The following is a 23,708-nucleotide window of genomic DNA, read 5'->3' on the forward strand; positions in this document are numbered from 1 at the left end:
TAACAGCAAAAAAATGCTAAAAACGCAGAGTGTGTAGGAGCTGGAAGGTCAAAGAGAGGCTATCGGATTGGCTGGAAATCTTCATCAGAACAGTTTTCATGTGAACTGAACCTATTTCTTTCCAGCAGATACCTACTGACCTGTTGTGCACTTTCAGCATGTCCCACGTTTATGGCATTTTAATATTTTGCTTTGTTGGGGGAACATGTCTAGGCTTTGAAATGAATCTAGAACCATGAATATTTACTGCTCTGTTTCGTCCCTTGGGCCCCCTCTGGTACCTTCACTGCTCACCTTCACATCCAGAGAACAACTGTATTGCATTTGAGTCACTGCTGCTCCTATTTACTCAGTGAAGTTAACGGAATTCATATTGCCATAAGCTCTCTTCCAAACAACAATAATAAAATGAAAACCCCTTGAGGCATTCGTAAGGTCAGTAAGGGGTGTCAAAGTATTTTATAATGGGAGAAAGGTCAAAAGTCTCAAAACCATTCCCCCCAATCATGACTGTTTGTGTATTCCTACCTGTGTCCCCCCTCTTTGCAAAATGCTTGGCGATGTCTTTTTGTGTGTGGGGTGTGATGTGGAAAATATTCCAGTGCACGAAGCAAAGGGCAGTGTGGGCAGAACCCAGTGGCTTTGCTGAACCATCTGACTTATGGCTGGTGAATGTGGCTACTCAGTCCCGAATAAAGGGGGCACATTTAGTATTCATCATTGTTAACATAGAAAATAAGCAAATGAAGAGTGCAACGCTAAATGAGTTTGCTTTCTAGCCTGACCTTGCATGTAACTGTTGTGCGATGAATGTGCTTTAGAAAAACACAAGGGCACAGGGTTCCATCATTACATGAATATTTAATTTCAGCAGTACTGGAGGTGGGTGGGATTGTAATTTCTAAAATCTTTGCCTACAATTAGTAGTCACCTCCTAATTAAGTCATTACATCGTATTACTGGGTGACATGAGGGAGGTCAAGGCATTCTCACCACTTTACAGCCACCATGTATTCAACATCCATGGATTTGCAGTACAGTATTTATTGTTCAATTGTTTGGTGTTTGATCATGTGTGTCTGTTAGCTTTTCTCTGTTCTGTGTGCTGTTAGTCAAGGCTAGGTATGGTTACTGCGAAAGAGGAACTAAACTAAAGCAAGGAGCAGGAAGCGAGAGAGAGCAGATGTTTTAAAAGCACCGTAAATAAAGTTCCTGTTTTGACATATAAACTGGTGTGTCATCTCTGCATATCTCCAAGGCATAAACACAACATGCAAGTCTTGGATTTTGAGCAACTAGCCTCTAGAGTCATCAGAAACTTGCCAGCTGGTCCGTGCTGCCTCTGTTGATGTGTGACACTTGTGTATCTTCCTATGAAGCTGTGGTTTCTTTTTAACTTATCCTTGGCATCACTGGCAAAGCCAGCATTTATTGCACGTTCCTAATTGTCCTTGAGAAGGTGGTCATATTGTTGAATGATTACAGTGAAGAGTTCAGTTAAAAGCCAACTACACTGATGGCCTGGAATCATGCGTAGACCAGACTGAGTAAGCACGGCTGATTTCTTCCCTGAAAGGTTTTTAGGACAATCTGGCAGTTTCATAATTAATACTAACTGAGACTAGCATTTAATTCCAGGTTTATTTAAATAATTAAATTTAAATTCTCCCAGCTGTGATGTGGGATATGAACTCATGCTTCTGGAACATTAGTCCAGGCCATTGGATTACTCATCGAGTAGCAGTACCACTACACTACTGTCCACAAATATGTATTTGAATTGCAGACATTCAACAGGACTTGATTAAAGTTATATTCCAACGAGAGAGAGAGAGAAGATAAATTGATGCACATTGCAACCCTTGAAATATTTGAACTGCAGAATTCATTTTCCAATCAAACATTTCTCATGTTAAAATATGTTTACATTTGTCCTACAAGGAACTCGCTTGCAGAAATTTCAGGCCTACAAGCTGGTCTCCTGTGGCATTGCTTACAGTTTGCTTTATCAGAGATTCCCAAAGTTTTTCCTTTTAGCCAAGCCCCCCTTTGGAAATTTATGTCCCAGGCACCCTCCGTCATCCCCCATTAGGGTGATTGGATCTTTTAACCATGGCATGGGCATTAAATGGGCATCAGTGGATATTGCACCCATTAGACACCTTGTCAGCTATTTTCCTTTTAATTGACATCAATGCAAAGGAAGAATCAGGGTGTATAACAGGTACCTGATCCACGGCAGCCCAATTGTGTGTCCCTGCCAAGGTTGAAAGTTCGTCTCGTAGAATATGCTTTTAAAAATGAGGAATGGCTTAGATGCGATGAACTGCAGTAGCCCCCTTATGTGCTGTAATGATTCCGAGCTGAGAGGAAGCAGAATGATTTCATTTTTTTTTTACACACATTATAACAGAATAGGTTGTGGGAGAAGACAAATCAAGCAGACAGTGGGAATGAATGCAAACGGCAATGCAATGTATTTCTGGGGTTAGAAGGGTTTGACAGGTATGTTGAAAAGATGGAGCTGGGGTTGATGGTGCCAGCTGTGCCTTAGATGGTACACTCTTGCTTCTGAAGATTGTGGGTTCCAGTCCCCACTTTAGGGAAGTGAGCACAAAAATCGAGGCTGACACTCCAGCGCAGTTCTGAGGGAATGCTGCACAGTCTTTCAAATGAGATGTCAATCTCCTGGTGGACATAAAAGCTCCCACAGCACTATTTCAAAGAAGAGCAGGGGAATTCTCACCAAGTGTCCTGGCCAATATTTATCCCTTAATCAACAACAGCAGGAACACAATATCCAGTCATTATCACATTGCTGTTTGTGGGAACTTGCTGGGTGCATGTTGAACATTGCATTTCCTGCATTACAATACTACTTCAAAAGTATTTCCAAAACAAAAACAGAATTACCTGGAAAAACTCAGCAGGTCTGGCAGCATCGGCGGAGAAGAACAAAGTTGACGTTTCGAGTCCTCATGACCCTTCCACAGACTTTCAACTTTTTTACTCAGTTCTGTTGAAGGGTCACGAGGACTCGAAACATCAGCTTTGTTCTTCACCGCCGATGCTGCCAGACCTGCTGAGTTTTTCCAGGTAATTCTGTTTTTGTTTTGGATTTCCAGCATCCGCAGTTTTTTGTTTTTATTCAAAAGTATTTCATTGGCTGCAAAATGCTTTGGGACTTCCAGAGATGGGGACATGTGTTATCGAAATGCAAACTTTTCTTTCAAGTCTTACTTTCTGATCTATGAGACAGGAATAAACTGGGAACATCAAACAATCTTTTCCTGTTCTTAAAATATAATTCTCATCGTTTCAATACTGAATTTACTGCTGAATCCACTTGGGTCATGTTGACTTAACAAATCAGAGCAGCTGGTTAAAGTTTGAATTTGACAGATGTTCTTCAGCCACACTATGCGCTGCTCAGACCATATGTTGAAATAATTGACTGAAGTGCAGGGATGAATGGACAGCTGAGGTTGTGTGGCTTGGCTTGGTTTGAAGTGAGCTAACCCACTCCATCAAAGTCAATGTCAAAATAGAACCTTTGAACCCTGCTGTTCCCACTGCTGTGGCTCTCAGTAGCTGGCAGTGCTGGAAGCCTTAAATAACAACACCAAAACATTGCAACTAAACAGCAGCTCGGCAATCGGCATCTCGGGCAGGTTCAGGTGCGATCCTTCATCAGAACCTGGAGCTATTTGCTGTTATGACGTGGAAAGGGTGGTGCAAGAAGATTCTAGTAACTTCCCAAATGAAAATACATAAAAGAAAAATAATTTGCAGTGCTATGGCAAAAGAGCAGGGGGCATGGGGAAATAATTGGATAGCTCTTTCACAAAGAGCTGGCATGGGCATGATAGGCTGAATGGCCTCCTCTTGTAATGTATGCTTCTATTTACAGTGACAAATACTTGAGCTTATGTTGACTTTTGGAACTTGGCAAAATGCACCACCCAGGAGTGTGGGTGTGAGAATAGTGAATATCATGCAGGGTTTAGAATTATGGGAGGTGTCTGTTTATCTCAGAAGTTTGTTCATTGGGGGTGTGGGGGGGGAGGTGCACAAAGGAGCTTTAATGTCCATCTTTAAATACCCAGCGAAGGAGCTGTTGCTCGAATCACTGCAGTCCTTATGCTGATGGTGCTCCCAAGGCAGAACTGTCACAATGGTGAGTCTGATATTTCTGCCCATTGTGGAAATGGACCCATGTAATCAGTGTGATTGGGTACCAACCAGCTACAGCTCCCTTGTCCACCTTGGGAGTTGGGCAGAGCAGGAAGTGTAGCTGCTTCCTTTCTATGGGGTGCATTGTTCCTTTAAAAAGGGTTCGAGCATGGTACAGTAATGTGCTCTAATGCAGGACAGTTCAACCACAATTTGCATTTATATAGTACCTTTTAACATAGTCACTTCTTTGAAGCTCCTTTATTATCAGACAAACATTTGACACCGAACCACACAGTGAGATTAGGATTAGTTGGTCAAAGAGGTAGGTTTTAAGAGTGTCTTAAAGGCGGAGAGAAGGGTAGAGAGATGGAGAGGTAACTCCAGAACTTAGGGCCTTGGAAACTGAAGACAAGATGATCACATGTGGAGCACTTTAAAATCAGGGATGTGTGGCCAGAATTGGAGGGGCGCAGAGATCTCTGATGGTTGTGGGATTGGAGGAGGTTATAGAGATAGGTAAGTCGAGGCCATGGAGGGATTTGGAAACAAGGATGATAATTTTTAAATTGAGGAATTGCTGGATTGGGAGCCAATGTAGGTCAGCGAGCAGAGAATTCAATGCTGCCTCCAGTGGCAAAGTCAACCAATGTGTTATTTGGTGTAACACTGGCTAGGCTTGTATAGAGTCAATATTACTCTGCCTCTTGAAGTACCCCTTTACTTCTAATGTAATAATTCATACTCTATCTTCACCTCCCTCAATGAGGGGTGGAAGTCCCACTCGGCCCTCATTAGACCACCCGCAGTGCTTTATGGCTGTGGCGTTGGTTGGCATGGAGCATGTCGACTCCATGCCAATGTGGCCCCTCCACACCCCACGTAGTTTTCAGCCCTATGTCGTGCCTTCTAGTTTATAGAATGTTTATAGCACAGAAAGAGGCTACTCAGGCCATCGTGTCTGTGCTGGCCCTCTGAAGGAACAGCTATCACCATGCCCTTGCCTTTCCCAAATAATAGCCCTGCAAGTTTTTCCATTTCGGATAATCCAATTCCCTTTTGAAAGCCTCAGTTCACTGTGCCTCCACCACACTCTCAGGCAGTGAGATAGCGGCAGGGATAACTCCCCTGCTCTTCTTCGATATAGTGCCATGGGCTCTTGTACACCCAACTGAAAGGGCAGATGGGGTCTCAAGTTTATGTTTCATCCAAAAGATGGCTCCTCTGACAGTGCAGTGCTTCTTTAGTACTGCACTGGAGTGTCAGCCTGGATTATTGTGCTTAGGTCCTAAAGTGGGACTTGAAGCTGGAACCATCTGACACAGTAAGGAGAGTGCTACCAATTGAGCTGCAGTTAGCTGGACAATGGCGGGGAGGTATTGTGGAAAAATGTTAACACCTTTAATTCTGGTACAGTTCTTTCTGAGACAATATTGCTTTAAAAGAAAGCATTTTGAAAAAAAAAATTCTACTTTTGACCAGGGAGGTACAATACAGCTGCATTATCCAACACTCAGACATGCAAAATCTTCTGATAATGGCAGATCACTTTCCCCTCCCCACCCTCTCCATTCGGGAATGCTGAGGCCAATTTTAACACCTGGACTTGCTCCCCCTCCTGAAAATAAAGCATGCATTTGCTTGTATGTGTGTGCTTTTATGTCTGTGTGTTTGTGCATCACACAGTTATTGGGGGTGTGTCTGAAGTCCACACTGTACCATTACCTTGTCATGTAGGTTCAATAGTAAAATTGCCATGTATTTCGGAGGAGCAGTGGGAGGCTGTTGACGAGGATCCAAGCTGCAATATTGAACCATGGTAGACCTTTTCTCGCAAGTAAACTCATCACGTTCTCTTCCATCATTCTTCTCTGGAATATTTCACTTTAGCTGTACTGGAAGAGCAGAAATTTTCTCCAATTAAATATCAGGAAGACTGAAGCCATTGTTTTTAGTCCCCACTCCAAACGCCATTTCATAGCTACCAATTCCACCCCTCACCCTGGCAATAGACTGAAATTAAGTCGGTCTGTTTGCAACCTCAGTGTCACATTTGACCCTGGGATTTGTTTGCAAGCTTATATCCGTGCCATCTCTAAGACTGCCTCTTTCCACCTCCATAACATGACCTTGTCTCAGCTCTTCTGCTGTTGAAACCCTCATTCCTGCCTTTATTATTCCAGACCTGACAATTCCAACGCAGTCCTGGGGGTTGTTCTCCCACATTCTACCCTCTGTAAACTTGAGGTTATCCAAAATTCTTCTGCCCATGTCTAAACTTGCAGCAAATCTTGTTCCCCTATCACCCCTGCGCTCGCAAATCTACATTGGCTCCGGGCAAGCAATTTTAAAGTTTCCATCCTTGTTTTCAAATTGCTCTGTGGCTTCGTCCCCTCCCTATCCCTGTAATCTCCCCCAGCCCCACAACTCTGAGATATCTACCCTTCTCTAGTTCTGGTCTCTTGAGCATCCTTGATTTTAATTGCTCCACAATTTGTGGCTTTGTAGTAATGTGATGTGTCATATACCTTAAAGACAAATGTGGTAATGCAAGATCACATGATCTTGATACCCAATAGCAGAGCAGCGCGGGCTACCTCTGTCGTCAGTGGTCTTGAGTTAGAGTCTGAAGCGTAAAGACAGAGTTTTGAGTTGTAAGCACACAAGTGTAGCTGCTGAGTTCCTCTTGTAAATAAACAGAATGTGTCATTTCTAAGAACGGCCTACAGATTTTCTGTCTTGGTACCAACTCGGTCACCCTGAAACAAGTGCGCAACCCAGATCCTTTAGCCCCGACAAACCAGGGCATTGGATCCAACAAGTTCGCAGTGAGAGTAAAAAGCAAGAAAAGGCACGAAAAGACAAGGTAAAAACCAAGAAAGAAGAAAGGAAATCGGAAGAACTGAAATTGGGCCATAACTCGCACAATAGTTGTAAGCAAAGAAAAATTTCCCTCCTGATTGTCGAAGTAATCCCCTTGGAGTATGCCGCAATTCGGAAGAATTAAGGCCTTTTGATCCAACCATTTTGTTGAATGCCTTGTGTTCTTCTTCCAGATGAATGACATCGCAGGGGAGGAGAAAAAGTGCGCAATCCTCTTATCGATGTGTGGGAGTAAGACATGTGGATTAATTTGAAATTTGTTGGCACCCAGTGCCCCAAATTCGAAAAGTTTTGATGACTTAGTGAACCTCGTAAAGAATCGTTACCAGCCCAAGCCGTCGGTGACGATACAACGGTTCAAATTTAACTCGAGGAATAGAGCTGCGGGGGAGACAGTTGCTTGTTATGTGGCCAGTCTCAAAGAATTAATTGAATATTGTGGGTTTGGTACATCCATCAATGATGTGCTTGGAAATCGTTTGGTATGTGGTATAAATGAAGATACGATTCAGAAGAGATTACTGTCTGAGACAAATTTAGATTTTCAGAAGGCATTGGAAATCACTCTGGCAATGGAAGGTGCAGTGCGAGGCTTGAAATCCATACAGGGAGCATAAGATAGTGCCATCCTCTTTGTTGGGCGGGGAGCCTCAGCCAAAAAAAGCGTGACAGTGCAAAGCTCCGTTCAGAAATGGGAAGCAGCCACTGCTTAGCAGACAAATTAAGAGATGACTTGGCAGCAAAATAATGGCATAATGGTAACAGAGGTGGAAGCAGACAACCTTGTAATGAATCATGGTTTAAAAAGATCGAATGTTTTTTCTGATATAGAATGGACACCATTGAGACATTGTAAAGATAGAATCAGGCAGACTTTCAGACAAAAGCAAAAACCCAATGAGATAAACAGTGTTGAAAAGCCTGAAGTAATAGATTCAGATATTTGAAACAAAAACAAAAATTGCTGGAAAAACTCAGCATCTGTGGAGAGAAAGACGGTGTTACCATTTCAAGTCCTTATGACTCTTCAGAACTAAAAGAAAGATTCAGATATTTATTTGTTATATAATTAAAAGGTAGGAAGAACAGAACCTATCTATGTAACCATGAGAGTGAATGAGAGGCCTATCAAAATAGAGGTGGATACTGGAGCAGCCACTGTGGTGATAAGTGAGCATACTTTTAAATACCTGAATCATGGGGAACGTAAACTAAATTTGGAAGAAACTGATGCCAAATTGAAAACTTTACATGGGAGAAGACATACAAGTGTAAAATCACAGTACACCATAGAGGTCAAACAGTGAAATTACTGTTGGTGGCACTATGTAAGGACCTAGTCTCCTCAGACGAAACTGGCTGAAAGAAATTAAATTGGAATGGACTAAAACCTTCCAATTGAACTAACGTGCTATCAGAGCTACTACAAAAATATGCCTCAGTTTTCAAGGACGAATTTGGAAAGATTGAGGGGCTACAAGCAAAAATTCATGTAGATCCAGAGGCATCACCAAGGTTCATGAAGGCAAGACCAGTACAAGACCAGTACCTTATGCAATGTTGGAAAAGGTAGATGCCAAACTGGACAGATTAGAAAAACTGGGAGTGATACAACCAGTGCAGTTTTCAGAGTGCGCAGCACCAATTGTACCGGCTCTCCAACCTGACTGAAGCATTTGAATTGGTGGGGTCCACAAGTTAACAGTCAATAGAGTGGCAAAGTTGGACAGACACCCCATGCCAAAAATTGAAGTCTTGTACACTAAACTGGCAGGTGGAACTGCCTACACGAAGCTTGATGTGAGTCATGCTTATCAACAATTGGAATTAGAGAAGGCCTGCTGGAAGTTTGTCACCATTAATACACATAAGGGATTGTACCAATACACTCGTTCATCTTTTGGCATATTTTCAGCTTGGCCATATTCCAAAGAACCACGGAAAGTTTACTACAGGGATTGCCCCACATTGTAGTTTATTCGGATGATGTTCTTGTGACTTGACTCACTGAAAAGGAACATTTGATGAAGTTGGAAGAACTTTGGAACATTTTTCATAGGTTGGAGTGCTGTTGAAAAAAGAAAATTGCACATTCCAAGCGAAAGAGGTAACTTACCTAGGAAACAAGGTAGATTCACAAGGCCCAGCTCTAGTTGAAGAAAAGGTGAAAGCTATTGGAGAAGCACCAGCGCCAAAGAAAATATCCGAACTGAAATCATTCTTGGGGATGATCTATTACCATGGAAGCTTCTTGTCTAATTTGTCGACAGAACTGGCACCACTGTATTACTTGCTCAAGAAAAACCAATGTTGGTCTTGGCAAACACCACAGGAAGAAGCTTTCACAAAGTGAAACAGTCATTACAACCATCTATACTTCCAGTAGATTTTGACCCAAAAAAAGAGTTGGTATTAACGTGTGGCGCATCTCCCTATGGAATGGGAGCAGTACTTTCCCATTGAATGGATGATGGATCAGAATGATCTATAAGATATGTTTCGAGAACGCTCAATACAGCAGAAAAAGGGTACTCTCAAATAGATAAAGAAGGCCTGTCAATCATTTTTGGTGTAGAAGTTTCACTAATATGTACACGGTTGTCATTTTACTATCATATTGGACCACAAACCATTATTAAGATTATTCAGCGAAGACAAGGCTATATCCCCTATAGCCTCAGCAAGAGTACAGAGATGGGCATTGATCTTGGCAGCGTATGAGTATACTTTCTTTCATAGACCCGGAAGTCAAATTGAAAACACAGATGCACTCAGTTGTTTGCCCATGCAAGTATAAGATGAGGATGTTCCAATTCCTCAAGAGCTAATTTTATTATTGAGCTTCCTGGACTCATCACCAATATGTGCTAGACAGATTAAAGATTGGACAAATTGAGACCCAGTCTTATCCAAGGTGCGAGATCAAGTTCTTCATGGTTGATCATAAGAACAAGAATCTGATGAAATGAACCCGTATTTCCAGAGAAGATACAAAATAACCAGCCTTGAAGCTATCTTATTGTGGGGAGCTCGAGTGATTGTTCCTCCAAAGGATGAAAGCGATTATTATCTGAACTTCACAGTGCATACCCCAGAATTTCCAAAATGAAGGTAATAGCACTCAGCTATCTATGGTGGCCTGGGACGGATGGAGAAATAGAAAACTTAGTGAGAAGTTGTTTGCAGTGTCAGTAAGTACAAAAATTACCTGCAACAGCTCCGTTACACCCCTGGGAGTGGCCAGGAAGGCCATGGGTGTGAGTACACATTGACCATGTGGGGCCTTTTATGGGAACAATATTTCTACTTATCGTCGATGCACATTCAAAATGGATGAACATATATGAAGTGAAGTCGCCGACATCTTCTGCTACAATAGACAAGTTACGACAAAGTTTCACAATCAATGGGCTACTTGAAGTGGTCGTATCAGACAATGGAACAGTGTTCACGAGTGCTGAATTTCACCGATTATTAGCCTCAATGGTATTACTCGTGTGAAAACTTCACCACACCACCCTTCTTCAAATGGACCGACCAAGTGAGCAGTTCAGACGTTCAAACCTGGTATGATGAAATTGTCCAGAGATTCTATAGTGACTAAATTAGCACATTTTCTTTTCAATTATAGAACTACCCCTCATATGACAACAGTCGTCACACTGGAATTGTTGATGAAGCGCCATCTCCGATCGAGATTGAGCCTAATTATGCCAAACTTGGGTGGGGGAAGGTGGAAAGGAGTCAGGGAAGTCTCAGCAGTGACAGGATATTTAACGTCAGAGAGAAAGTATTTGAAAAATTTTAGAGAAGAGCCAGCGTGGTTGTTTGGTGAAGTAAGTGCAGTAAGGGGGCCTTTTTCCTACCACGTGAAAGTGGAAGATCGAGTCATAGGGAGACATGTGGATCATATAAGAAGAGGAGAAACAAAATACCCAGAAATGATTCCACCAGTGTTCGTGACTGAATCAACGTCTCCTGTTGGAAGAACTCAACTGAGTACAGATGTGTCTGAAGGGCCGACTGTACCTGAAAGAGTCGAAGAAGCAGATTTGCAGGTTCCGACTGAAGAACCAGATGCTTAAACGACTACAGTGAGGGAGGTTCCGGATCAAACATCAGGAGCTGTAGAGCTGAGATGTTCTACATGCATAAGGAAATCCCCAGAAAGACTGACTTTATTATTTATTTATCTGTGAATAATTTGATATTTTGAGAAAAATTGTAAAATGTATTTGAGTAAAGGGGGAGGGAAGTAGTAATCTGATGTGTAATATAACTTTAAGATGAATGTTGTAATGTAAGATTACATGGTCTTGATACCCAATAGCAGAGTAGCGCAGTCTACATCTGTAGTCAGTAGTCTTGAGTTAGAGTCTGAATTAGAGACAGAGTTTTGAGTTGTAAGCACAAGTGTAGCTGCTGAATTTCTTTTGTAAATAAACAGAATGTGTTTCTTCTAAGAATGGTCTACAGATCTTCTCTGTTTTGGTACCAACTTGGTCACCCTGAAACGAGTGCAACCTGGATCCTTTAGACCCAACAAAACCAGGGCACCGGATCCAATAGGCTTCCTGAGTCCTAAGCTCTGCAAATTCCTTCCTCTCCGTGTCTCTACATCTGCTTCCTCCTTCCAGCCATCCCTTGAAACCCACCCCTTCGGTCAAGCTTTTCATCATCTGGCCTAATATCATCATACGTGGCTTGGTCAAATTATGTTTGATAATGCTGGTGTGAAGCAGCTCGGGATGTTTTACTGCACTATATAAGTGCTAGTTTGCTGCGTGTAGGTTGTGGTGATTGCTAACTTGTAGTGGTTAGACTGTGGGGACTGCCATTATTGCCGGTTTGGAGTCTGTGGGGACTGTTATTATTGCTGGTTTGGAGTAGTTAGACAGTGAGGACTGTATTTATTGCCAGTTTGGAGTAGTTAGACTGTGGGGACCGCCATTATTGCCGGTTTGGGGTGGTTAGACTGTGGGGACTGCCATTATTGCCGGTTTGGGGTGGTTAGACTGTGGGGACTGCCATTATTGCCGGTTTGGGGTGGTTAGACTGTGGGGACTGCCATTATTGCCGGTTTGGGGTGGTTAGACTGTGGGGACTGCCATTATTGCCGGTTTGGGGTGGTTAGACTGTGGGGACTGCCAATATTGCCGGTTTGGTGTGGTTAGACTGTGGGGACTGCCATTATTGCTGGTTTGGTGTGGTTAGACTGTGGGGACTGCCAATATTGCCGGTTTGGTGTGGTTAGACTGTGGGGACTGCCATTATTGCTGGTTTGGGGTGGTTAGACTGTGGGGACTGCCATTATTGCTGGTTTGAAGTCTGTGGGGACTGCCATTATTGCCGGTTTGGTGTGGTTAGACTGTGGGGACTGCCATTATTGCTGGTTTGGGGTGGTTAGACTGTGGGGACTGCCATTATTGCCAGTTTGGGGTGGTTAGACTGTGGGGACTGCCATTATTGCCGGTTTGGGGTGGTTAGACTGTGGGGACTGCCATTATTGCCAGTTTGGGGTGGTTAGACTGTGGGGACTGCCATTATTCCGGTTTGGGGTGGTTAGACCGTGGGGACTGCCATTATTGCCGGTTTGGGGTGGTTAGACTGTGGGGACTGCCATTATTGCCAGTTTGGGGTGGTTAGACCGTGGGGACTGCCATTATTGCCAGTTTGGGGTGGTTAGACTGTGGGGACTGCCATTATTCCGGTTTGGGGTGGTTAGACCGTGGGGACTGCCATTATTGCCAGTTTGGGGTGGTTTGACTGTGGGGACTGCCATTATTGCCGGTTTGGGGTGGTTAGACTGTGGGGACTGCCATTATTGCCGGTTTTGAGTAGTTAGACTGTGGGGACCGCCATTATTGCTTGTTTGCAGCAGTTAGGCTATGGGGACTGCCAATTTGTAGTGATTAGACCATGGAGTGAGTTCAGAACACTGGCCCCATGTGTGCTGTGGTACATTTGTACCTGTGTTTGCTCAAAAGATGTGCATGCAACTGTCAGCCTCTGAAGCTGCTGTGGCATGGGAAGGAGATCCAGAAATAGGTTAAAATGGTGTTAAAACTGCCTGGGCAGCGTGCACTGACATTCTCCTGGGGAGCTACTGTAAATACTGACACTCTCCCGGGGATCCTCTCTAAATATTGACACACTGAATCTGGGAAATATTTAAACACACTTTGAGGGACTTCTGACTCCCTGCTGCACTCACAATGCCCCCTCACACTGCGAACATTGAGAACAGAGTGGAACCACAGGCGAGTGTATCCTGTTAAGAGATGACTGGAGCGTGATGTCCCTGCGGAGTTGTTACCCAATTAGGAAACAGCCCAGTGTGACTTGAGAAAAAGAGAGACATTTCTGTTTGGAAATGAAAGGTGTGAATTCATTTTAACTATTTGCTGAGTGACTGAGCGACTGGCACAGCCAATTAAAACCATCTCTATAGCAGGAAAGAGCCCCACAAAAATCAACTGATATTTCATTTCAACTCAGTGTGTGCCTGAGATAAACTAAGTGGGAGGTTACAGGCATTGGGTCAGGGGGCATAACCCATTGCACTGGAATAATCACATGATATCAGTATAATGGAACATGGGCCAACCTGAGAGGCAAGCTGCACAATACCTTTTATCCAGTGCTTTCTGATAAGACAGACGCTGTGCAGCATATAAGAAGTCAATCTTTGCTTCAGCCAGGATTAAAATATTTCGTAAAGGCTCCTGTTTCTGGAATGCTTTTGTGAAATGTTTTCCCCTCCATACAGATTAAACACTGGCTTAACGGGGTGTGGTCAGTATGATTTGTTCACCATTCTGATCCTTAACCAATTCTCCTGCGCTGTGTCGTGCTCCCTGCACCCCCCCCCCCCCGCCCCCGCCAATGGCTCTGTCAGGCTGTGGTAGTGTACTGTGCAGACCCCAGGCCTGTGTTAGTTGGTCAGCGATGGGGGTGAGGGGGGGTGCAGTTCGGTCAGCCCGAACCTCCTCTGATCAGGTAGTGAGAGTTATGCTGACTGCAGTTCTGCAGCACCACAGTGAGGAGAGAAGCAGCCCCCTTGCTAACTGGAAAAGAAGATGAGACCAACTTGGAAAAAATGCAGTGTTACGTTGCAGTGTGACGCCCCGATTTGAACAATGGGTGGCTATGTTTGGTGTGGGCAGGACAGCTAGATTTGCCTCAGTAAATGTTTGACTCTGGGTTCAATCTTGTTATCCACTGACCCTTACTAAAAAGTGTGGCTGGTTGATGTTTGCTGGAAGATTAGACAAGCTCTAATATTGGACTGGTGTTTGGAGGCTTTCTGTCTTAACTGTCTCAGTCTCTGACTTGTGTATCTCAAGTTTCTGTACCTCGTTGTCTCACTCTATCTCTGTTGCTCGTTCTCTTTAGCTTCTCTCTCTTCCTGCTGTGTCTTTCTCTGCAGCGTCTTTGTGTCTCTGTGTGTGTCCCCCTCTCTGTGTGTGTCTCTCTCTCTCTCTCTCTCCTTCTCTCCTGTTCCTGTGCCTCCCTTTCTCTGTCTTTTTCTCTTTCTCTCTCTCACTCAGCAGTCCTGATGGTATTTAGGATTTCCGTTCAGGCTGTCACCTATATATTTTTGGAGAATCATTTCACGCCAGCACAAAACTGCAATGTGTGAGATCACCAAGTACAAGTCCACAGGAATTTTTGCAAAATTTTAAGAGAAAATTAGTGATGAAGAGGAGAGAGAGAGAGAGACAACTCCTCTTGCAAATAAAGCTGACAATACAATGACAGTCATTTGTTCTTATCATGTCACCAGGGCACGGTTACTGTCTGACCCTGAGCTGTCTCCAAAACACCATGAGCCTTGCTGTCTTTCTCCTCCTTTCAAAACCTCCTTAAAATTTGCCTCCTTGACATAGCTTTTGGTCAACAATCTGAATATTTCCTTCTTTGGCACAATGTCATTTTTGTCTGACTGTGCTCCTGTTAAATGCCTTGCAATGTTTTACTACATTAGAAGCACTATAAATATGTACAAGTGTCGTTGTTTCTTCCTGTTGTCCATTTTCGTTGTACCTGTTTTTGATGGTTCTCTATCTGTGCTTCCTGTTTCTGTCTAAGCAGCTCCTCTATCTCTAGCCCTACATTTTACTCGGAGAAGATGATCTCAAGAATTGCCTTGCTCAATATCTAGTTAAACAATAGTGAGATCCTTGGGCTATAATGCACCGACTTGTATCACGTGCTGTCATTTTCTTCATCTCCACTCGGGACCAGAATACATATTTGGGTGTCATGGGTTATGTTGTCAGTCCCACAGAGCACCTCTCAGTTGGTACTGGTTCTAATAATGCAGGAATCCATATTTCCATGTGAGAACATTTGATCTAAAAAAAAGACTTGCATTTATATCGGGCTTTTCACAACCACTGGGACATCTCAGCTCTTTACAGCCAATGAAGCACTTTTGAAATCAGCAGCCAGTTTGCACAAAGCAAGCTCCCAGAAGCAACAATGCATTAATGACCAGATCATCTGTGTTTGTGATGTTGAATGAGAGATAACTATTGGTCAGGGCACCAGAGGAACTCTTCCCCCCCACATCTGTTGTTCTTCGAAGTAGTAGCCATGGGTTCTTTTACATATATCTGAGCAGGCAGATGGGACCTCGCTTTAACATCTCAACCCAAAGACAGCACCTCTGACAGTGCAGCACACCCTCAGTGCTGCAATGGAGTGCAAGCCTTGATTTTTGTGCTCAACCCCAATGAGTTGGACTTGAACTTGGAACCTTGTGACTGAGGGGCGAGAGTGCCACCCATTGAGCCATGACTGGCATATAACAAAGTTCCTACATTCAAACCTACAAAGACAGACAAGACTAGTCCCTCTGATCCATCTGGCCTGCCGCAAGCTATTGTCATACCTTGTGTAACACCAAATTGACACTCTTCACCCTACCCAAAATTGTGATATCCTGGGAGAGGCACAAAAACAGATCAAAACCCAGGCCCAATTTGGGTTTCAAAAAGAAATGTTAATTGTGTTAGATATTACTCCTTTGAAATGCTAATGTAGTTAGAATTTTCTGAATCATCTCAGGCAATTATAACAACTTCTGCTATGGTGCAGTGTTAAGTGCAAATGAGTCGATGGGCAGCCAAGAGACTGTCATTCACGCTTTATGTACTTAAGTGCTAGAAATTATTAATATCTTGATTGCTTGACATTGAGAAAAAAGAGCCATTTGTTCCTGAAATGAGTTTGCCTTCAATTGAAAGAAAATTGAGGATCATATCAAGACTGCGGTTGTAGGTTCTTTTCAGGTCTCGGCTTCGTGTTTCCTATTCAAATGTATTTTAACAGACGTATCTGAAAGGGGTTCAGTGAGGGTCTTTATTGATTAAAAACGTGCTCCAAGAACTCTAGGAAGGAATTGCTGAAGTTACAGGGCTTTGTATTATTTCAAAACAATTTATGTACTTAAGTCAAGCATTTCCATGCTGTTCTGCTTCTGCATAATTATTTTACTTGTGAATAAATCCAACTATTAGTTTAGCCTGAATGTTATGACTGGCCACCTTCTATTTACTGTCTGTTGAAATTGATGGGAGAAGGTGGTGGGCCTTCATATGCAATGTCCACTAAAACTGTGGTAAACGAGGTATTTTGCTATCCCATCACACAAGTGATTAAGCTTTAGTGTGTAGGATCTGCTTCCAGAGATTGCTTTTGCACTGTGAACTCGAATAAGAAAGCTTTGAGCGAACTGGAGTACCGGAGTCCCATCTGATTCCTTGAGCCATTGGTGAAGATCCCAAGGCATTACTTGAAGAGCCTGGAAACAATTTCAGATCATAATCGCTACTCCCATTTTTTCATAAAGCGGGAGCTTGCTATGGTTCTGCTGCTGCCATTTATTGCTGCTCTTACCACACCTTTTGTTTCCTTCCTTATCCCATTGCTACTCATCTTTTGCCTTCCACTGTTATCCCTTTTGTCATTTAATCTCTCCTGCCTTCTACCCTAACACAGGCCAGTTCTTTTCATTTCAGACTTCCAGCATCTGCAGTATTTTGCATTTATCTCAGTTCTTTTGCTCTTTCTCTGCCCTACTTTCTTCAAAAACCAGTTGTTACATTTCTAACTTTTTTTCCAGTTCTGACGAAAGATCTGAAATGTTATCTCTCCGCAGGTACTGCCAGGCCTGCTGAGTGTTTCCAGCATTTTCTGTTTTCATTCCAGATTTCCAGTATCCACAATATTTAACTTTGGTTTTAGAGATCCCCTGGTGTCCAGGCCAACATTCCTCCCTTAACAAACAGCAACAGAAATAAAATGAGGTGACTGCCCATTCATTTACTGTACGTGAGCTGTATCTGGTAGTGAATGGCCGCTGTGTTTGCCAAGCTAACAGTCGCTGCTTTCAAAAAAAAATATATAATTTGCATGAAGACCTTTGAGATGTTTCAGTGACATGATAAGGTGCTGCATGATTTTATCTTTAAATTCTTGGGCATCAATTGAAGAGATTGGTTTTATTGCCCACTTTTATTTTTTTCCTTCAAGAGGATGGTGGTGAGCTGTCTACTTGAACCCACTGTTGTCCATGTGATGAAGGTGCTTCTACAGTATTGTTGGGGAGGGAATTCCAGGATTTTGACCCAGCGATATTGTCTTCTGTGCTACATTTAGTAGGTCTGTATAGGAACAGAGGGACCTAGGGGTATATGTATACAAAGCATTGAAGATGGCAGGACTTGAAACTCTGTTCCTCTGTTTCTCTCTCCACAGATGCTGTCAGACCTGCTGAGTTTTTCCAGCATTTTCTGTTTTTGTGTTGAAGATGGCAGGGCAGGTTGAGAAAGTGGTTAAAAAGGCATACGGGATCCTGGGCTTTATAAATAGAGGTATAGTATACAAAAGCAAGGAAGTTATGATGAACCTTTAGAAAGCTGTGTTTCAGTCTCAACTATACTCAACTGGAGTATTGTTTCCAGTTCTGGGTACTGCACTTTAGGAAGAATGTGAAAGCATTAGAGAAGGTGTAGGAAAGATTTACAAGAACGGTTCTAGGGATGAGGAACTTCAGTTACAAGGATAGATTGGAGATGCTGGAGTTATTCTTTTTCAAGAAGAGAAGATTAAGGAGAGATTTTAGGGGGAGGTGGTGGCATAGTGTATTGTCCCTAACTAGTATTCCAAAGACCCAGGGTAATGCTTTGGGAACCCAGGTTTAAATCCCACCATGGTGGTGGAATTTGAATTCAACAAAAATCTGGAATTTTATATCTGATGACAACCATGAAACCATTGCTGATTGTCGCAAAAACCCACCTGGTTCACTAATGTTGTTTAGGGAAAGAAAATCTGCTGTCCTTGCCTGGTCTGTCCTCCATGTGACTCCAGACCCACAGCAATGTGGTTGACTTTTAAATGCCCCTTGAACAGGGCAATTAGAGATGGGCAATAAATGCTGGCCTAGCCAGCAATGTCCACAGTCCATGAATGAGTAATAAAAAAGAAAATTGATAGAGGTGCTCAAAATCATGAGGGGCAGGGTAGATAGGGAGAAACTGCTCTGTCGAGAATCGGGGAGACAGATTGGCAAAAGAACCAAAGGCAGCATGAGGACAACATTTTTTATGCAGAGAATGTTTGCAATCTGTAACGCAGTACCTGTGAGGGTGGTGGAGGCAGATTCAATAGTGGATTTTAAAAGAGAATTGGGTAAGCACCTGAAGATAAAACATTTGCGGGGCAGTTGGACAAGGAGAGGAAGTGGGACTAGCTGAGCTGACCTTGCAAAAAACAAGCATGGAATGAACAGGCTGAATGGCTTTTTATGTTGTAACTATCCTATGATTTGTTGTATGCTTTTTGTGGGGCGGATTCTTTTTGGTGAAAAATTGCGGCAATGTCTGATGTTTTCCATTACTTCAGCAAGTATACCTTGTGATCTTTGTTTTAAACAAGGGAGCCTCGCTTTTCAGGTTTCAGACTGCTGGAACTTTCTTTTTGTTTCCCCTCCCACCAAGGTCCATCGTCGCTCTGCTGAACGCTTGCTCAACCTTTGCTGCGCCAACAGGGGCACGTTCATCAAAGTGGGCCAACATCTGGGAGGCTTGGACTACCTGTTACCTGAAGAGTACACCAGCACACTGAAGATTCTACATAGTAAAGCCCCACAGAGCAGTCTGCAAGACATCCAGCAGGTCGTTGAGGAAGACCTCGGCAAAGGGGTAATGTGGAAACTTACACTTGATCTTCTTAAGTCTTCTATAGAATTATTTTTAATTGAAAGGAGGAGGAAGTCTGAAGCTAGCACTCTCCCCACCAACACATACTAATGTACACATACACATGTATATCCTGCTATTGGTAATCTTAATGTCTTTAATTACAACAATTCAGAGTATTTATCATAATTATATTTTCAGGTCTTGAGCGATATTGTTAATTTCGGTACCTTTAATTAAAACAGTTTGGAGTATTTATCATATAATTATTTTTAATGTCATGAGTGGGTCAAATAATGTGTTGGTGTCATAGAAATGACCGTGAAGCTGTCTCTTTAACACGATGAATGCTGATAATTAGCCATTGAAGCGTTGAGAATAAGCAACAGAGAAACAGGACCCATGTTTATAGAGGCAGTAAGATGGGAATAGAAAGATAGGTACAAACATAAATTGAGCAGTGGATAGATGATGACAAAGGAGAGACTGAGAAGTAGATGAAAAGGAAGCAAGCAGGAAGAAAGAGAAACACAAATAAACGCATTGAGAAAGATGGATGAAAAAGAATGGAATCGACACACCCAGCACAAGGCAGGCATGCACACATGAGCACACCCGAGCACACACATGAACGCAAACACACAAACGTATGTACACACACACACACACAATGAAAGCAGGTATACACGTATATGGATAGTGTGATACATGCACACATGGATAGACTGGCGCGTGTGCACACGACACAGCCACATATACACACAGACACATACACACACACACACACAGAAAGGGATACACCGGTTGGCAGGCTCTATAGTGACTGCTTGCAAGTGATGCATTCTCTATGCATCAAAATGGCCATTGAGAGTAAAATGTCTGTTTCACTCTTGTTGTAGGGAAGTCGATTGTGCCTGGCATGCGAGCGTAGGGAGGGAAACAGCAATCAGCCCCAGTTAGCAGGGTCAGAGAGCAACCCACAGGCCAGCCGCGTGACAGTCTGAGGAATATTCAAGCGCCTTTTGTTCCCAATCATTTTCTCACTGTGTGCGAGCAGAGGGCAGGGACAGCAGGGGCTCTGAAGGGCAAGGTTGGAGCCTGAAAATAATGCCGTTTCACATTTCTTTCTGATGCATCATTTTTTCCAAACCCAAGAACTAGGGGAGGGGAAGGTGTGGAGGGGAAACATTTTCAGGGGAGAAGGAGAAAGAAATTTGCCTTTAGATTTGTTTTCTATCGCTGATCCACCTTAATTTATTTGATGTGCTGGAGCTGCTAGTCACACTTCACTGATTTCAGCAAAGCAGCTGGGTAAGTTCACCATCATTTCACAGTAAGAGCACCCCTCCCTCCACCCTGTTATACTTGCTGTCGTTTAACCCGCCCACTCCTCTCACTAGCTCTCTTTATTTTCATCCTTCTTCATTCTGTGAGGAGACTGAACACAGAAATAGAGTTCAGAACCCAATGCCCGAGGCTGGATGTCTATTGTACAATTTTTTTTTCAATGCCCCTCAGTTCCCAGTTGTTGGCAGCCTGTGTGCAAGGGTGGGAGATTGGCACTGGGTGAGCAGGGCATCGGGCAACCCAAATACAGCCGAGGACAGTCCCTGTAGCAGCAGACGAAAGCTTCTTTCCCCAGTCCTGTTGGGCTTTTATGTTCAAATAAATAAATGGTGAGATGTGCATATTTGCACCTGGGTGAATGCTTTAAAGTGGATCCTGCTACTTAGCAGCTTAACCTGTCTCTCCTTCAGCCGCCACACTGCACACTCCACCCGGCCCCAACAACAACCACCTCCCCCCCCCCCGACCCTCCAATTTCACCCCTCTGTTCCCAAAGATGCTGGCACTTATTGAGGTGTGATTCCAGAGCTCATGGCCTCCGTTTGTTACATTGTTCAAGCACTCAATTGCTTACCTCTGAGTCAGAAGGCTGTGATTCAAGTCCCACCCCAGAGACTTGAGCGCAAAAATCTTGGCTGATGCTTCCCAGTGAATTGCTGAGGGAGAGCTGCACTGTCAGCTGCGCCATTTCTCTGTCGGCCCTTTGAGGTGAATGTAACAGATCCCATGGCACTGTTTTGAAGAAGAGCAGGGGACATAAACCTGGTGCCTTGGCCAATATTAATCCCTCAATCAACATCACAAAAAAAGCAAGTTATCTGGACATTATCACATTGATGTTAGTGGGAGCATGCTGTCCGCAATTTGGTTGCTGTGTTTTCCTATATTGCAACAGCGAATACACTTCCAAAGTTGCTGAAAAAAGAGACACGTCAAAACTTTTCATCTTTTACTCATCAGGACACTTCGCAAGAATACCAATATAAAGGGAAAATGACAATTTATACTATAAGAGGGTGCTGACTGGTTAGCAAGTGGACTCTGATTGGTAGAAGCATTGCCATGGAGAATGCACCAGTGATGGTGCCTGACAGTTAACTGTCAAGCATTGTTTCCAGGCAGCTTGACCCTGGTTGGTCAAGGCATTGCTCTGAGGAATAAGTCAGCGAATGGCTGTCACTTATTTTGTTTAGCTGAAACAGGTGCAATGTGTGTACATGTTCTTTCTGTCTGCAAAGAACAGGGCCCTGTGTATTAATATATGTAGCTTCCAGTACACGCTACACACTAATCTACCACACTGAGCCTGACTGACAACCGTAAATCGGTTGTCAGCGTAATTCTTAGCACATTGAGGATTATTCAGAAAATGTTGTCCAACCGCGGAATCACACCTAATGTTGGACACTGTGTTTAGAGGTGTGCAAACACGGGCTGGTTGGGTATGGTCTGTACCTTGTCCATAGCGAACAGTGGCATCACACTGCTGCTGAAATTCGTATATCACATTACTTATTTATGTGACAGGCAGAACATCTTTTTGGCTTGATGGCAGCATCTTGTTAGTGGCGAATACCACTCATGTTGCTGCTGCATAGTAGCAGCGTGACACAGCTAGCCTCACTTGTTGCTCACATTTTTGAGATACCGTACTCTTCCGTAATTGGAGGTAGATTGGGCACTTTACAGGGCCAATGCTGACAGTACATGAGTTTGCATGATATACAGAGTGAAATGATCTGATCAGGGTAGCCATTATCCTGCAGGATGCCTTTGATGTGTCCTATTTCAGCATCAAGCTTGCATGGTGTGCGGATGGCTTGGGTCCTATTTAAATGTTTGCTTATAAGACCAAACGTATAGCATTGGTATAATCCTATATCAACGGAAGTGTAAGAATCCCAACGTGTATATCGACCAGTGAAGGTAGCTTGCGGTAGACCATGGTAGAGAACTCCATGGCAGATTTCTCAACTCTTAGTCAAGGAAGGGGAGCTCATTTGACTGCTCCATTTCAATGGTGAATTTGAACACAGGATGGAGCCTTTTAAGACATGTAAGGGTGCATCAAAGGTATCCTGCAGGATAATGGCTACCCTGATCAGATCATTCCGTGCTGTATATCACGCAAACTCATGAACAGGCCTAAGGCTGTCACTTTCGGCCCTGAAAAGTGCCCGTCTACCTCAGATTACCCTGGAGGGCTAAGATGTCTCAAATATTTGAGCAACAAGTGAAGCTAGCTGTTTCACACTGCCACTATGCAATGGCAACATGAATGGTATTTGCCACTAACAGAATGCTGCCGTCAAGCCAAAGAGACACTCTGCCTATCACACAAAAGAGTAAAGAGTAATGTGGTATACGAACTTCAGTGCCAGTGTGATGCTAGGTACGTAGGCCGTATGTCCCAAAGACAGGTGGATCATATCAATCAGAATGTCCCTTCCACTGTTCGCAAAGGGCAGGCTATAAACTGTACCAACCAACCTGTGCTTGCAAAACTCAAAACACAGTGTCCAACATTAGGTGTGATTCCGCGATTAGACAACATTTGCTAAGTAATCTTTAGTGTGTTAAGGATTACAGCCAATTTAAGATTGTCAGGCTCAGTGTGGCACATATGCGTGTACTGGAAGCTACATATATTAATACACAGGGCCCTGTTCTTTGCAGACAGGAAGAACATGTACACACATTGCGCCTTTTTCAGATAAACAAAATAAGTGACAGCCATTCGCTGGCTCGTTCCTCGGTGAAATGCCTTGACCAGAGTCAAGCTGCCTGGTTTAAATTTCAAACAATGCTTGGCCGTTAACTGTCAGTCACCATCACTGGTGCATTCTCAATAGCAACGCCTCTATCAATCAGAGTCCACTTGCCAACCAATCAACACTCTCTTCTTACACAGTGTAAATTGTTGTTTGTCCCTTACATTGTTATTCTTGCGAAATGTCTGAATGAGTGAAAGTTGTAAAGCTTTGACAAGTCTCTTTTTTTTCAGCATTGCTCAAGTTCTGTACTTCCAAACAACTACTTCCAAAATTCTTCAGTGGCTGTAAAAGCACTTTGGGACCTCCTGAGATTGCAAAAGGC

At 43.3% G+C, this 23,708-nt stretch overlaps 1 protein-coding gene across 8 annotated transcripts in view; it reads left to right on the plus strand.

Moving 5' to 3' along the window:
* Nucleotides 1–23,708, plus strand: part of adck1 (aarF domain containing kinase 1) — a 514,542-nt gene that overhangs the window by 147,691 nt on the left and 343,143 nt on the right. For all 8 annotated transcript variants that reach the window (XM_041215327.1, XM_041215330.1, XM_041215326.1 and 5 more), the window contains one exon: nt 19,065–19,268. In XM_041215327.1, the coding sequence (XP_041071261.1) occupies nt 19,065–19,268 (204 nt within the window). The remainder of the gene's footprint in view (nt 1–19,064; nt 19,269–23,708) is intronic.

Source organism: Carcharodon carcharias, chromosome 20 (genome assembly GCF_017639515.1).
Source record: "Carcharodon carcharias isolate sCarCar2 chromosome 20, sCarCar2.pri, whole genome shotgun sequence".
NCBI classification, from domain to species: domain Eukaryota; kingdom Metazoa; phylum Chordata; class Chondrichthyes; order Lamniformes; family Lamnidae; genus Carcharodon; species Carcharodon carcharias.